Source organism: Citrus sinensis, chromosome 2, assembly GCF_022201045.2.
Source record: "Citrus sinensis cultivar Valencia sweet orange chromosome 2, DVS_A1.0, whole genome shotgun sequence".
NCBI lineage: Eukaryota > Viridiplantae > Streptophyta > Magnoliopsida > Sapindales > Rutaceae > Citrus > Citrus sinensis.
In genome coordinates, this window is record NC_068557.1 from 6,326,690 (window position 1) to 6,341,129 (window position 14,440).

The following is a 14,440-nucleotide window of genomic DNA, read 5'->3' on the forward strand; positions in this document are numbered from 1 at the left end:
TTATTTCATATTTTTTAATAAAAATAATATTTGGTAAATTTTTCAAAAGGTTGTTATTAATTTTTCTCTACTAAAATTAATATACACTATTAACCTTCTTATTATTTCCATAATAGCCAGTAATCTTATGGCTGTATAATTTTATAATATCATCCTCATTTTTAAATATATTTTTTTTTCATATTTATTATAGATTAAATAAATCGTATAAATAAAATTTAAAATAAAAATTTAATTACTAGAAATGAGAAATGTGTGTTTCAGTGTGAATAAAACTTAATAAGAAGATATTTTTTATTTTTTATTTTTAAAAATATTTTTCTTATAATAAATTTTTTTTATTTCTAAGATAAATTATCAAACAAAATAACAAATGACCCATTTACCATGTCTTTTTGTTTAAATTTTTAGTGTAAGGAAGAATTTTGGATATTATGAAAACAATAGGGGACAAGTGATACATATTGATTTCAGTGGAAAGTAAATTGTTAATCTCACTTTTTTAGAAGTTACTTATTTTTTAATAGTTGGAGATTTGCTTTTTATTGTCAGTTATCAAATAAGGCACCACACCTTTTTGAAGTTTCTATTATAGTCTTATTATATTAACAAAAAGAGAATTATTTCTTATTTTTCATAAACCATAATATATAAATCATCATAAAAAAAATATTATTGCCACAATCATATTGCCGCCATAACTACTGTATATTTTCTCTATTATCAAAATTTTGATCCAATAAATTCATATTTTCTATCATAAGAATCTATAAGACTTGCAAGTGATTATGTAAAAACCATGGTATTGTACAATTATAAAGAGGCATGCACCAAGTGATCTTCATTTTGACAATATTGAAAATGATTATAGTCCCTTTTGTTATAAAGAAATAAAAAGAAACAATGACACTTAAAAAAAAGTATCATAATAATAATGACTCTGATCACGTGCATGCACTCTACTTTTCAAACTTATAGTAACTACAACAACGCGGTTTATTAAAAAAGGAGTTACATTTTTAATCAGCTATTTATTTCATTCACATATTAGAAACAACTTATTTCGTCAACCACCACAGTCCCAAACTAGCCTTAATTATATTATGATTAGTTAATTTTGAGTAATCCCCTATACATCAAAGATTCATTAAATAAACATATAAACTAGCCACAATTCATTTGACTAATAAAATTTTTGAGTTAAAAACAAGAGACTTAAAATCCGTTCACCACTCAAATAAATGAAGAGATGGTTGGGTTACCCTTAAGTTAGATAAGAAAATTAAAAAAAGTATTATAAATGTCATAAGAAGATTTTTGGGGTAATTTTTAAAAACCTCCCTTGAGGTTTGGGCTTGTTGCAAATAGATGACGAAAATCTATTTATTTGTAAAAAATCTCCTACCGTCAGTTAATTTTAACATTGACCGTTAGTTGACTGTGCAAAGACAATATTACTCTTAACAACAGTTTGTAGACGGACATAACTAAAAAAAAAAAATAAAATTATTGGTTATTTTACCCTCTTTAAATTATTGATATTTCCTTAAAGTTCCTACAAGAAAGATAAAATTAAAAACTTGAAAATGAAATAGTTATAATATTTACTTATGATATTGTAAATCTTTAGAATTGACAAGGATAAAATTGTCAAAAATTAAGATTTGTGCTTTTTACGCCAATAATTTTAGTTTTTTTTAGTTATGTCAGTCTACAAACTGTTGTTAAGAGTAATATTATCTTTGCACAGTCAACTAACGGTCAATGTTAAAATTAACTGATGGTAGATGGTTTTTTATAAATAAACAGATTCTCATCATCTATTTGCAACAAGCTCAAACTTCAGGGAAGATTTTTAAAAATTACCCAAAATTTTTGGAAAAGTTACTATTTTTTTGGTACCTACAAATGGACATAAATATCGGTGACTGATATGTATAGAGTTGATGGATCAGACTCTCAACGTGTTAATCATATATTGATTTCTTATATATTCGCTAGGGGCACTTAAACTATTTAAGTGAGCTATTTTTGTTGTCATCCCATATATATATATATATATTTTAGATATATCATTAGTACCTCAAATGTCAACAATTTTTAATTGCCACTAATAGTTTTCCTCTTCCTCAAAGAATGTTTGTTTGGCACAAAACTTCTGAAAGATTAAGAGAACTCTCGTCCCCTAATAATTGGTGTTGAAAATAATTGAAGAAAAGACTTGGTGGAATCATTTCTAATGAGTGCTCGCTTCAAAGGTTCAATGAGTGATTATGTTGGAAAGAATAAAGCAGAATTTGACTTCTACTCAAAGCATGAAAAAGCAGTGGGGTCACAATCGCAGCCAAACACAGCCCTAGCAAACATCAACAACAGAGCATATCCTGAAGTTTTCAAATAGCTGGGCGCCCACAACAATTTTTTTTTTTTTTTTAAATTTTCTTCATGCATATCCGGTAAGCACCAACTAACCCAAAAAAATAAAAATAAATAAATAACAAAAATAACAGCATCGTGTCATGTGCAAACCATCTCAACAAAATTAATAATTTATTTTTTAAAAATGAAATAAGGAATAAAATCTTAGCCAAAAACTCAAAAGTTTCTGTCCTTTTTTAATCATTTTCTATTTATAAAAAAAAAAAGAAACCAGAAGCCACTGGGAACCTCACTAAACTGTATGGTACATTCAGCAATCCTCAAAGGTAATGCTCGAAACAGAAACTCACTTCATCATCATCTTCTTCTTGTTCGCATCATCCAGCTCGGGGTATGTTTTAACGTTTCTGATGTAGCCGTTAGTTTGGTGAACTGCCCTTGAATTTTGGATCTTGAACAGTAACGTTTTCGTTTCTTTTTCTTTTTTTTTATTTGTCTATTTTTGCGTCATAATGAAAAGATAATAAAATTAATAAATAAGTAAATATGGCGTGTGTTATTTGATTTGGTTTATAGTTGTCATATGTCATTGCATAACCTGCCAAAGTTGGAGTCTCTGTGATTTCGTATTAATACAGTGTGTAATTTTATTTATAATAAATAAGATGTGATTTGAAAGATTTATAATGATACTTAACTTATAAGTTTTTTCTTTCCTTTTTAATTTTTTTTTTTGTTTTTGCTTAAGCAGTTACGTGAGCAGTTCTTGCATCTGGAAGAAAGCTGGCGGTTTGTATTTTTCGGCTGTTGTTTGATTTTGAATAAGGTGGCAAATTCAGAATTCTCTTGGAAAAGGCTGCTGTTCATTTTTAGCAATTGCGTTTACGATAAAATTGCTATTTTAAGGTATTTGGAGATTTGTGTTTTGACTGGGGTTGTTTTTCTTGATTCGGTGTGCGTTGTTGTGTCAAAGGGTCTTCCTGGAAGGTTCTTATCCTAATTAACACCCTTATAAATGCCTCCTCTGTTGATAGTGTAGATGATGCTTTTCATTTTTTTGATAACCTTGTTTTCATTTGGATTGGTTTGGCAAATCTAGTGGTTTGAGGTCTCGTCTTAGGATCGATTTCATTGATTTTTGTTGTGTGTTGCGAAGGAGAACAGAGGTTCTTGTTAGAAATTGGCGAATTGCTGTGGATAATTGAGTTGATGGGAGGCAGAAGCTCCAGGGAGGCGAGTTGGAGGCAGGATTCATCGTTCCGATCAACTTCTTCATCTTGGGATCCTCAAACCGGGTATTTGCAGTCCCCTTACGGTCAAGAAAGTCAGAATTATCCACCTCAGACTTATCCGCCCCCACAAACATATTCCACACAGCAGTATTATCCATCTTCTGAAGAACACAGCGGCAATACAAGGAAGCTTGATAGGAGATATTCAAGAATTGCTGATGATTACAAGTCCTTAGACCAGGTATGATTACATATTCTGAGAAGCAATTTTATGTAGTTTTTAGTTTCTTCTCATGAATATTCAAACCTTTCATAGCACATTTTAACTTTCTTGAGGTTGCCTTGGGAGGAAGTTTTGTATAACTACTACTTGAGAATTGCAGCCTAATTTTAATTTGTTGTGCATTGTCTTTTCCCAATTCAAAGTCTTTAATGTTCTCTTGTGTCATTTTCCTGCATCATTGGTTTTGCAAACGTTTAATCTTTAGCTGTCTTTGATTTTCTGCTATTTTACCTGTCAAAAAGAAAGAATTTCATAGTTCTGTTAGTACCAACTATGTTACCAATTCTGTTTTGGATGCAAAAGTCTCTTATGGGAAATGTTTTATTTGTTTAAAGTTTGTAATATAATTCCATAATGGTGGTATGTGATCACTTCTTGGAAGTATTATATGCAGTTGGTTGCACAGTCAACAAGGGTGGTCAATTCTAGATTTTGCTTGTATGTATGTTTAGCTTAGCTAAGGGATGCCTCTAACTGACCTAACTGGCAACCATATTCAGTAGTTTTTAACTAGTGTAGGTAGTAGGAAATTCGAGCAGCAATAATTGACATCGGAAAACTTTTTCTATAATTACCTATGCTTCATTGTTTCAATATGTATTTCGTCATTGGACATATAGAAAATAATGTAGTTATGACATTGTGGGGGTAGAGAGTTTCTTGCCTTCAATGATGTATTTTCCAAGATATCGAGTCCTAGCAGAATAAGTAATTACCTTCTTTTCAGGTGACTGAAGCTCTTGCTCGTGCTGGCCTTGAATCTTCTAATCTCATTGTTGGTATTGATTTCACAAAGAGTAATGAGTGGACAGGTTAGGTTCTTGTAAATGCTTAAAATATTTTATGGCTTTTGTGAAGCATACTGAATATGGGCTGGTAAATAGGTAAAAGGTCATTTAACAGACGAAGCCTGCATTACATCGGAGATGGTTTAAATCCCTATGAGCAAGCAATATCCATTATTGGGAAAACTTTAGCTGTCTTTGACGAGGATAACTTGATTCCCTGTTATGGATTTGGTGATGGTATGTTATACTTTATTTTCTGTGAGAGTTTAGTTTTTTTTTCCCCCCCAAAATTGTGATTGATAAGCATCATTTCTTTATTGGCAGCATCAACTCATGATCAAGATGTCTTCAGTTTCTATTCAGGTGGGAGGTTTTGTTATGGATTTGAGGAGGTATTAAGTCGGTACAGGGAAATTGTGCCTAATCTAAAACTTGCAGGTTTGAATTGTATTCTTTTAGTGTAATGTTTCTCATTTGGATATCTCTTCAGAATTAACCATTCAGATCCTGTAGCTTATTGCCATTGTTGTAATGTGCCAGGACCAACATCATTTGCCCCCGTCATTGAAATGGCTATGTCTATCGTTGAGCAGAGTGGTGGCCAGTACCATGTATTATTAATAATTGCTGATGGGCAGGTATTTGCTTCTAGTGTCAATATAAACTCATTATAGCGAACAATTATTGGAAGACTTGTTACTCAAACAACTAGCTAAATTTAGTGATAAATGAGAAAACAATTAAAAAAACTTATTTCATTGTGGACAGAGTCTGTGATCACCCTGCATTTAGAGCCATCTTTTTATGAAATAATACGTGGCACTTATGATGACACTGGAGTGCCACATGTAATTGCTTAGAAAGAGTGGCACTAGCTCTCTCCAGAATGACAGCTAGGTAGTTTTTGTTGCAATGATATGTTCCTCCAATGGTCATCATACCCACATGGATTATGGCCGCAGGTAACTAGAAGTGTTGATACAGTGCGTGGTTGCTTAAGTCCTCAGGAGCAGAAGACAGTTGATGCAATTGTAAAAGCAAGGTGAGCTAGAATCAACCTGTTTTTGCTTGTGATGGTTGTTTATCCGATGGTGATTTCCTTATATTTTTGTTTTATTGCAGCGAGCTTCCCTTGTCAATTGTGCTAGTTGGGGTAGGAGATGGGCCCTGGGACATGATGAAAGAATTTGATGATAACATTCCTGCTCGAGCATTTGATAATTTTCAGGTATGTGTTTGTCACAAGAATATTTTCTTTTGTTCACTAGCTGCAAAATTTTTGTTCGTAACATATCTTGTCTGTGTTTGCTTCTTGTCTAGTTTGTGAATTTTACAGAAATCATGTCAAAGAATCATGATCAAACTCGAAAGGAGACAGAATTTGCGCTTTCTGCTTTAATGGAAATTCCTTCTCAGTATAAAGCAACAATAGAGCTTAACCTACTGGGGTAAGGAGTATCTCCCATCTAATTATTTTGAAGATCAGTACTCTTCTTCCTCCCCACCCCCCTTCCTCCTCCTCCTTGGGTTTTATGATATAAGTTTAACTGTCATCTTATAATATGAGCAGTCGCCGGAAGGGAAATGTTCCAGAGAGGGTTGCCCTCCCTCCACCTGTATATGGTGCAACCACATCTTTTCACAGCCCAAAACCTTTCCATTCTACCAGTTTTAAGCCAAATGCACCTTCCTATCAAGAAAGTCAGCCTGTCAGCTCAGCTCCTCCTGCTACAAGTTCAACGAATGAAAATCAGGTACATAGGCTTTATTGGTGAATGATCTGAGTTCATTTTTCTCTTCAGATATTCTTTAAATATCTGCTTTTGCATGGTAAACAACTGAACATAGAATAGGAATCAGATGAAGTTGATGGTTGTTAACTGGAAGGGAGCAGATTATTATGCGTTCTTTCTCCCATAAATTAAGAGTTCCTGGTGCATTTATTATTATTTTTTCAAATTGCATAAGTGATATTCCGTTGTGTCTTTTCACCAATCACAAAAAAATAGTCATTTCCTTCAGAACTTGGTCCAGTATTCTTTGATTTATATGAGCCAAACTTCCGACATCATAACATGTTCCTGAGTTTGGGGAGTACTGCTTAATATCTCCATTTATTTCACAATGGATGTCATTCCTCCCAATTACTTTCATAGTAGAAATGTTTCAGTAGTTATAGGAGAGAACAGGTAAAGTCGGAATTATGTCAACTTGGCCATACTTTGCAACTTGTAAGACAACACAATGTTTTCTAGGTTGAAACCTGAAGTTTTAGCTGTCAATTATGAGTGTTGATTGCCTTGGGGACCTTTTTCTCCCTACTAATTTTTTGTTAATGAAGGCCATATTAATCTCTTTGATTTTCCATTTGACTAAAGATTCAATTACGTCTTTTGTTGTTTTCAACAGCTTTGCTCCATTTGCCTAACTAATGTGAAAGATATGGCCTTTGGTTGCGGACATCAGGTAGATAGCTTTCTTTACCTCTGATTTTAATGTACTTCTGGAAGCAAATATGTTTATGGATTCTTACCGTCTTGCATTTTTTGTCAGACATGTTGCGAATGTGGACAAGACCTTGAATTATGTCCCTTTTGTCGAAGCACAATCCAGACCCGAATTAAGCTCTACTAATCTGCATCATCAACAATGACCAAAATTCTTTGTCATTTGTTATGAAAATGATGTTAGATTTGCTGAATTCAGCTTGAGATGATCTTGGATGCTAGGAAATGGAAGTGTTTAGGTGCTGTACATTATTGTAAACTTATTGGTCACATTATTTTTTGTTTCTTTTTGTGGGCAATTTTTTCTAACATAGATTAATGCGTGATGGATGTTATTTGCTGCTGTAGAAGTTGTGCAATTATGTATACAGCTGGAAAATGAAAATTCTTTTATTTGCTGGATTTGTTGGTTGAGATCACACATAATAATATAGTATGGCCTATAGGTGAATCAATTTTATTGTCTTTTATTGACTTGTTAGAAACTAGGTCAGCTTACCCACTTTACATATGATTACATTGATTTGAAGTAAAAGTTGCCAACTCACCTTCATCTACAATGAGTGAGCTTCTGGTATTTCTTAACCACGTACATGGTTTAAATTAAGGCTTGGTGATGGTTCAATACGAAGTCAAATCAAAATAATTCTGTTGTAATTACTAACACATGTACCCAACGACACATTTATAGAGAATACATGGGAGAACAAAATAATAAGAAAGACAAAAGTGATTAAAGAAATGATCCAGTTATGATAAGTTTAATTTCTATACTCAATTACCACTTCTTCACCGGCTTCCAATTTTGCATTTAATGCACTCAACTGCTTCTGCAAACCAACTGGCTTCTTCTCCTTTATAGTTGACACACGAGTGAGAGAGAGAGAGAGAGAGAGAGAGAAATTTCCATTGGCATCCCTTTTCACAAAACTCATCTGGGTTGTTTTGTTTACACCTTCCTGAGATGGCCTCAGCTGCCAAGTTTCCTTACCAAAGGTTGATACATGAAGGTGGGTTATTGGAAGCTGATGTTGATGATCATGATTACAGACGAAGAGTGAATGTCGTTAAATCAAGAAGCTGGTTCAAGATCAGAAGACTGAACATAAAGAGAAGATTCAGGCTCAAAGTTCCAAGGTTGAGGAGGTTGGTTTTGAGGAAAAAGTTCAGGGTGGTGACTGCTGTTAGACTGTCATGTGCAAAAGTTATGAAGAGGTTCAAGGAAAGTCAGGCTCATTTTGGCGATCTTTTTGCTGGGAATTATCTGTTTTTGCAGATTAATCCCGCTTCAATGAAGTCCATTCAAAAGTACTCTTGTCAAGCCAAAGAGCTTAATCTCCATGGCTTGCCTTTAAGCTACTCTCTTCCGAGAACTGACTAGCTAACTCTTTCTAGTCTGCTCTTAACAAAAATTAATGTGCTTTTTTCATGTATTTTTATGTTGCTTATTTCAATAATTTCAAAAGTAAAGTTCTTGGTTAATTATAAATTGCAACTTAGGATCTAACGAGAGTATGAATTCAAATCTACATATCTGAAGAGATATATTTACACAGCCATCATTTAAAGAATGATCATGTTTCATTGGATTGAGAATCATTTCAATGACATTTTATCTTTTCTTTTAGTGAAAAGGGCTGTTTCTTTGTCAACCAGAATGTACAGTATGTAATGGGGAAATGTCTGAGGCGGCTAACTTGAGCGGCGAAAGCATAGACATCTCGTAATCAGTATGCAAGGGGGACGTGATTTCTCAACTAATCCATTAATGACTGTCAAAATTAATAATAAAGCTTTATCATGCACGCACTCACGCGACACATGCAAAGTTATTAAATGTTACGCATTGTAGGTGTCAATACAGATAGGTGGACGAATCATGAGCTTGACGGCTCTTCACTTTCAGCCTCAATTAATTAATTACAGGGAAGGGACAACTACAGTAGAACTACTCAAGGCGTGGTCGCTCCTCACTACGCTCTAGTCACTAGTCATATATATATATATATGGTCGGTGCTACGTTACGTTAATCGTAACGTACGCCACACACAGTAATAATAACGGATCCTATTATAAAAAGTGGTTGTACATTACGATTAATATAACGTAACGGAATCTTTTATATATATATATATATATATGCTTTCAAGTTGATTCAAGATTTATCTCTTTCATCTTTTTCTTATCTTTTCACACTTTGTATGTGCCCTTGACCCATGTGTTGACTTTTTTAGTAGAAGTTAAACCCTTATTAATTTACTAAGTTGGGCCCAATAATTTCATATGTGATTTCAACACAAATATTTGTGACGAGATGCCAAATGAAGTAGAAAAAATAAAGATGATGAATGTGGTTAATTGAGGGAAATCTAAACTTTTTTAGTGGAAGTTAAACCCTTATTAATTTACTAAGTCGAGCACAATAATTTCATATGCGATTTCAACACAAATATTTGTGACGAGACGCCAAATCAAGCAGAAAAAAATAAAGATGATAAATGTGGTTAATTGAAGGAAATCTAAACTTTTGAAATAAAATATTGATTATTTAAAAAAATTAATAAACTCCTAAATACAATTATCAAGTTGTTAAGTAATTACTCAATCAAGACACTCTGTATTGAATAACATTAGACTTTAAATACAGCTTAATTAGTTTAGGATTACTAATCTACAAAATATAGCAAACATGAAACGTGTTCTCATATCATGCCCCATGACTTACGTATGATACCACAAAATAAGTGCGACTAGCTTTTCACTAGTTCAAAATTAACTAACAAAATAAAATGAAATAATTATTAATCAATTATATTGATAATTTGTCAGGTAAATTGGTAGTTATATTAAATGAAATTGCAATATCATTATTGACTGGTTGTATTATCTTCTATAAACATAAAGAAGATTTTCTCAACAAATTTAGCAGAGAAAAAATGAAAGTCACCTACTTAATGGTTGTCTTGTCTAGCCTTTCTTATGGATGTACAAATTGAATTTAGTTGATATTCTTAATCTTATAATGAATATCTTCCAGAAAATTTCGATTTAATTTTTGTGATTATTACACTACGGTATTGATATTATAGAAAAAGAAATTTGTTAGACCAATGGATGTGCAAGGGAGTACAGACCAAAAATCTACTCCAACAAAGAGAAATTTACTCAATAAACATATTTAAAAAAAAAAAAAAAATCTATACAACTGGGGAGTGAATCGCTGGTGCAACTTGGTAAAAATTACAAATCCAAAAAGAAAAAAAAGGTTTAAAAAAACGAAACCACCATTGCCAGTCGCTGTGCGAGCCAGTTCGTGTTCCTGCTGCTCGCTCGCCTCGCTCGCGTGGCTCGTCTCCACTCATCACTGCTGCTGTCTGCTTTTTGTTCGCACCGCCGTTGATTCACGGCTGTCATAAAAGAAGTATTCATCGTTGCCACATTTTTAACATGATTGAAATAATTTTAAGAAAAAGGGAACCCTGTTTCTGCTGTCGCTTAATTCTTAGCTTCCTATATATGCACTAGTGGCAGATATTAGAAAGTAAAATAACTTCTGTGAATGTGTTCGTTTATAGAGTTTTATTTATTTCTCAAATCTTCAATTTTGTAAGATTCATTCTTGTTGTGCCTTTTCTCCTCTGTTGCTTTCTTTAAATCCTTAATCCTAAAACAAACTGTGAGTAGATTAATAATTTTTTTTTTCGATTAGTAATATAATTACATGTATCTTTGTATGCTTTAAAGTCTCAGTAAGTCTATTAATTCAATAAACAGAATGGGTGAGGAGGGCAATCCAAAATCATGTGATAGGAGTGAGAGGAAACAGAGGAAGAAAAAGGAAAATTTTTTGGTTGAGATCACTGGGAAGACCGATGAAGAAGACGAAGCAAGTCGAGTAGAAAATAATCTAAAATCTAATGTTGCGGAAATAGGGGAAGCTGACGTGATTGGGAAAGAAAAAGAGCTGAATTTAATGGAGGAAGGGAAGCAGGAGGAATTAAATTTAAAAAAAAGAAGAAGTCAAAGCATAGTAAAAAGTAAAAAGAAGCAGCGCTTATTAGAGGAAGCTGCTAAAGCTGATCGGTGTGGGATTTGCTACTTGAGTCGGATTCCTGCCCATATGGATCCTGTGAAGCTGCGTCAGATCCTCTCTCAGTATGGAGAAATACAACGAATTTATCTTGCCCCTGAAGGTCTTGTTGTTATTTCAATTCTGGTATCATGAGTTGAGTCATGTGGCTAATTAACTGAAGGTGATCTATTTCATGTTACAGATCCTTAATCCAGAGTACTTCGTAAATGAGAAAATCGTAAGCGAGATGGTGGGTTTCAAGATCAAGGATTTTCAGAAGGGTATGTGTTATTGGATTAATTTGCTTTAACCAATGTGTGCAACTACTGCAGCTTGATGTCAAAGAATTTATAGAGTTTAATGGTCTTTTATTTCCCTCCAGTAGCCAGAATTTGTCGTTGAATTATTTCTTTAGTTTTTGCGTAGGCTTTATAAAGATGCATTAAGTTATTGTTACCTGCTCATATTTGTATGACTGTCCTTTTTATATGGTGTAGGTGGGTTGAGTTCACCAAGAAAGGTGTTGCAAAGAGGGTTGCTAATATGCTAAATGGTGAACAAATTGGTATGGATACATTAGCTGGAATTATTCTTGCAGTTTCAACTTTTATGATTCCAAAATAACACGAAATCTGATAGGTGTTGATTTTTTGCTTGTTTTTTTAAAAATAAATCAGAAATTAGTGCCTTTTTTTTTTTTTTGAGAAGCTGAAAAATTTATTTGTTTTTTAAGTTTTTATTTTTCCCACTATGTTTTCCTGCTTCTCTGCATTTTGTTCCTTTCCCATTTACCCAGTTAAGCTCCATGTCTTGTTTCATACTTTAATTTTTTTGAGGATTCATTAATTTGGGCTTGTGTATTTCCCACATTATTTCTTGTATTCTTTCGTTTGTGACTAAGTCAAATGGTTAAGTTCTTCTTCAGTACATTTACTTGCTATTGATGTTTAGGTGGAAAGAAAAGGTCCTCATTTTATTACAATCTTTGGAATATCAAGTATTTAAGCAAATTCAAATGGGACGATCTTACTGCAGAAATAGGTAAGAGCATGTGAAGTGTTTTTCTTTTATGTCCTTCAGATGTTCAGCAGTCTTAATCACATGTCCAAGTTGAAATTTTCTCACTGCAGCGTACAAGAATGCTGTTCGAGAGCAGAGGCTAGCCTTAGAACTTTCTGCTGCAAAGAGGGAGCGAGATTTCTATCTTTCTAAAGTTGAAAAGTCCCGTGCATTGAGTTCTATAGAAGAACGATTAAAGAAGGTGAGCAACAATTATACTTCTTCCACAATCCAGGTTCCTTGTTTGTTATATTTCTATCAAATTGATACAGTTTGAGTCATAGCTTTTGTTGTTTAAGCATTGGATGCATTTAAGTCTTTAGCTGGTATTCTTGCTTAGCACTAATTTATAATGAGTAGCATGGACATCTTCAAAGAACATTTATCCTAGTGGATTATCTTTATTTCTATGAAAGCAAATGAGGCTGACCATTTCAAAACTACCATTAGCTGAATTGCCCTATTCTTTACTGCGAAGTTGTTTACGAAGGATGGAGTTATAACTAGTCCTCTATGAGTGTGAATATCTTTGCACACCAAGTTTGTAACTTGGAGAAGGAAAATAAAGATAGTAAAAAGCAAATGACAAATTTTAGGTCCTTGATTGTAGGTGTGTGGAGGAATATTCAATTTTGTGTGTCTTATCACAGAAATTTAAAGTTTATAATAACTGAGGAGTACTCTAGCATTGATGCAAATCTACCAATGACTATACCTGGTGAAGTCTTGCCTGCTTGGGGATGATGATGGACTTCTTGCTAACAAGTGATATTCACGGCATCTTCATGTGGTCATTCTTTGAGCAAGTCTGTATAGATGTATATATTGTAGACAAGTGATAATCTTGTAAAATGATAACACTGATTAATATGTCCATGTGCAAAATTGGTGAAAAATTGTTTGATGTTAATTCTCCATCTTTTTCTCTGTATTTTGTTGCATTTATTGTTTTATGCCTACATGTTTTAGATCTCTTTTCTTTGGCATCTTCACCTTATACTCTTCTTTTTATACTTAGCTGGTGTTTATCTTGCTTCTTGAGTGTTTCTACCTTGTTCAAGTTGAAGAATAATATAGTTTGGAGGACAGTGTAGAGATTTATATGAACTCCCTCGGAATCCTTGGATCTTGCTAACTTTGAACCTCATAACTTCCAGTTTTATTTGTGAATCTGCAAATGAATTTATAAAAAATTAGGGGCACCTACGTAGGTTATTAGCTTTTATTAGAAAAAAGAATTTTCTTAAAACTCATGTTTTCTTACTTTCTATTTTTTAAAAATATTTATTACTGCCAAAAGTATTTAAGAGGAAGCCATTTTTTAAAGAAAAAGCTGTCTTTTAGTTCCCACACCGCTACAAACCCTCGAAAAAAAAGAAAGAAAGAAAGAAACGTAAGTCTTTGGAGAAGGAAAATAAAGTTTTATAACTTCTTTGCGTGGTGTTTGCCCTTAGGGATTAAGTATTTCTTTGACTTATATGATTTATTTTTATTAATTGTTTACCTTTAATTACTTGTAGTATGATTTGGGTAATATATATGTGTTTGTAATGCTGTGATGATATGAACAGTCTGTAATTCTTTGCTTCAAATTGTTTTCTTTATTTAGAATCGCATGAATACATTTTACAAATCATGAAACTAGACATCCTAAGCTTTCCACTGATAAGTTTTGTGTTGAAATCCTCTTGAGTATGCAAGTTGTTATGATTTTTCAAAGTTGGGTTACTGGTTCTCTAAAATTGAGATTTTCAGCAGCGGTTCTCACTTCTGAAAATTTTTCCATAAGGTTACACATATTTAAAAATTATGGCGATTTTTGTATCAACAGATCTATGTCTCGTATGATTGCATGTTTAATTTCGTAATTTTTATTCATTATGGTTAAATTATTAAAAATCATACCATGCGGCTTCTGCAGATCTCAAAACTGTTTTCCAGAATTGCAGAAGTTGAAACATGCAACAGTTTGGGTGAATTCATGCACATTATATGCCATGTGAGGATTTTATAATGAAATTTCGATCTTTCCTCTATCTTTAAAAACTGGAATCGCGATTCTTGAGCATGTAAAATAAAAGATATGAATTTTTGAAATTCTGTCTTCAAATCTGGAATT

General features: G+C 33.0%; 3 protein-coding genes across 4 annotated transcripts; all 3 read left to right on the top strand.

Annotated features, from left to right (window-relative positions):
• The first annotated feature begins 2,554 nt into the window (after nucleotides 1–2,554).
• Nucleotides 2,555–7,591, top strand: LOC102608772 (E3 ubiquitin-protein ligase RGLG2). 2 transcript variants are annotated; one of them, XM_006470144.4, is made up of 13 exons: nucleotides 2,555–2,705; nucleotides 3,131–3,285; nucleotides 3,536–3,852; nucleotides 4,622–4,706; nucleotides 4,779–4,919; nucleotides 5,007–5,120; nucleotides 5,223–5,320; nucleotides 5,645–5,724; nucleotides 5,805–5,910; nucleotides 6,003–6,130; nucleotides 6,253–6,436; nucleotides 7,092–7,148; nucleotides 7,236–7,591. In XM_006470144.4, exons 3-13 carry the CDS (start codon nucleotides 3,589–3,591, stop codon nucleotides 7,314–7,316), a joined length of 1,338 nt encoding a protein of 445 aa, XP_006470207.2. In that variant the 5' UTR covers nucleotides 2,555–2,705; nucleotides 3,131–3,285; nucleotides 3,536–3,588; the 3' UTR covers nucleotides 7,317–7,591. The 2 variants fall into 2 exon arrangements, with proteins under 2 accessions (XP_006470207.2, XP_052291426.1); XM_052435466.1 differs by lacking the exon at nucleotides 2,555–2,705 and adding an exon at nucleotides 2,751–2,770.
• Nucleotides 7,592–8,033: 442 nt separating this feature from the next.
• LOC102608484 (hypothetical protein) lies at nucleotides 8,034–8,671 on the top strand. Its single transcript, XM_006470143.4, has one exon. The coding sequence runs from the start codon at nucleotides 8,154–8,156 to the stop codon at nucleotides 8,568–8,570; it is 417 nt and encodes a 138-aa protein (XP_006470206.2). The 5' UTR covers nucleotides 8,034–8,153; the 3' UTR covers nucleotides 8,571–8,671.
• A 1,600-nt stretch (nucleotides 8,672–10,271) lies between these two features.
• Nucleotides 10,272–13,291, top strand: LOC127900427 (pre-rRNA-processing protein ESF2-like). Its single transcript, XM_052435468.1, is given in 7 exon segments — nucleotides 10,272–10,611; nucleotides 10,965–11,383; nucleotides 11,465–11,543; nucleotides 11,760–11,827; nucleotides 12,214–12,303; nucleotides 12,393–12,523; nucleotides 12,932–13,291. Coding segments are annotated over 6 exon segments (834 nt in total). The 5' UTR covers nucleotides 10,272–10,611; nucleotide 10,965; the 3' UTR covers nucleotides 12,980–13,291.
• Nucleotides 13,292–14,440: the final 1,149 nt, after the last annotated feature.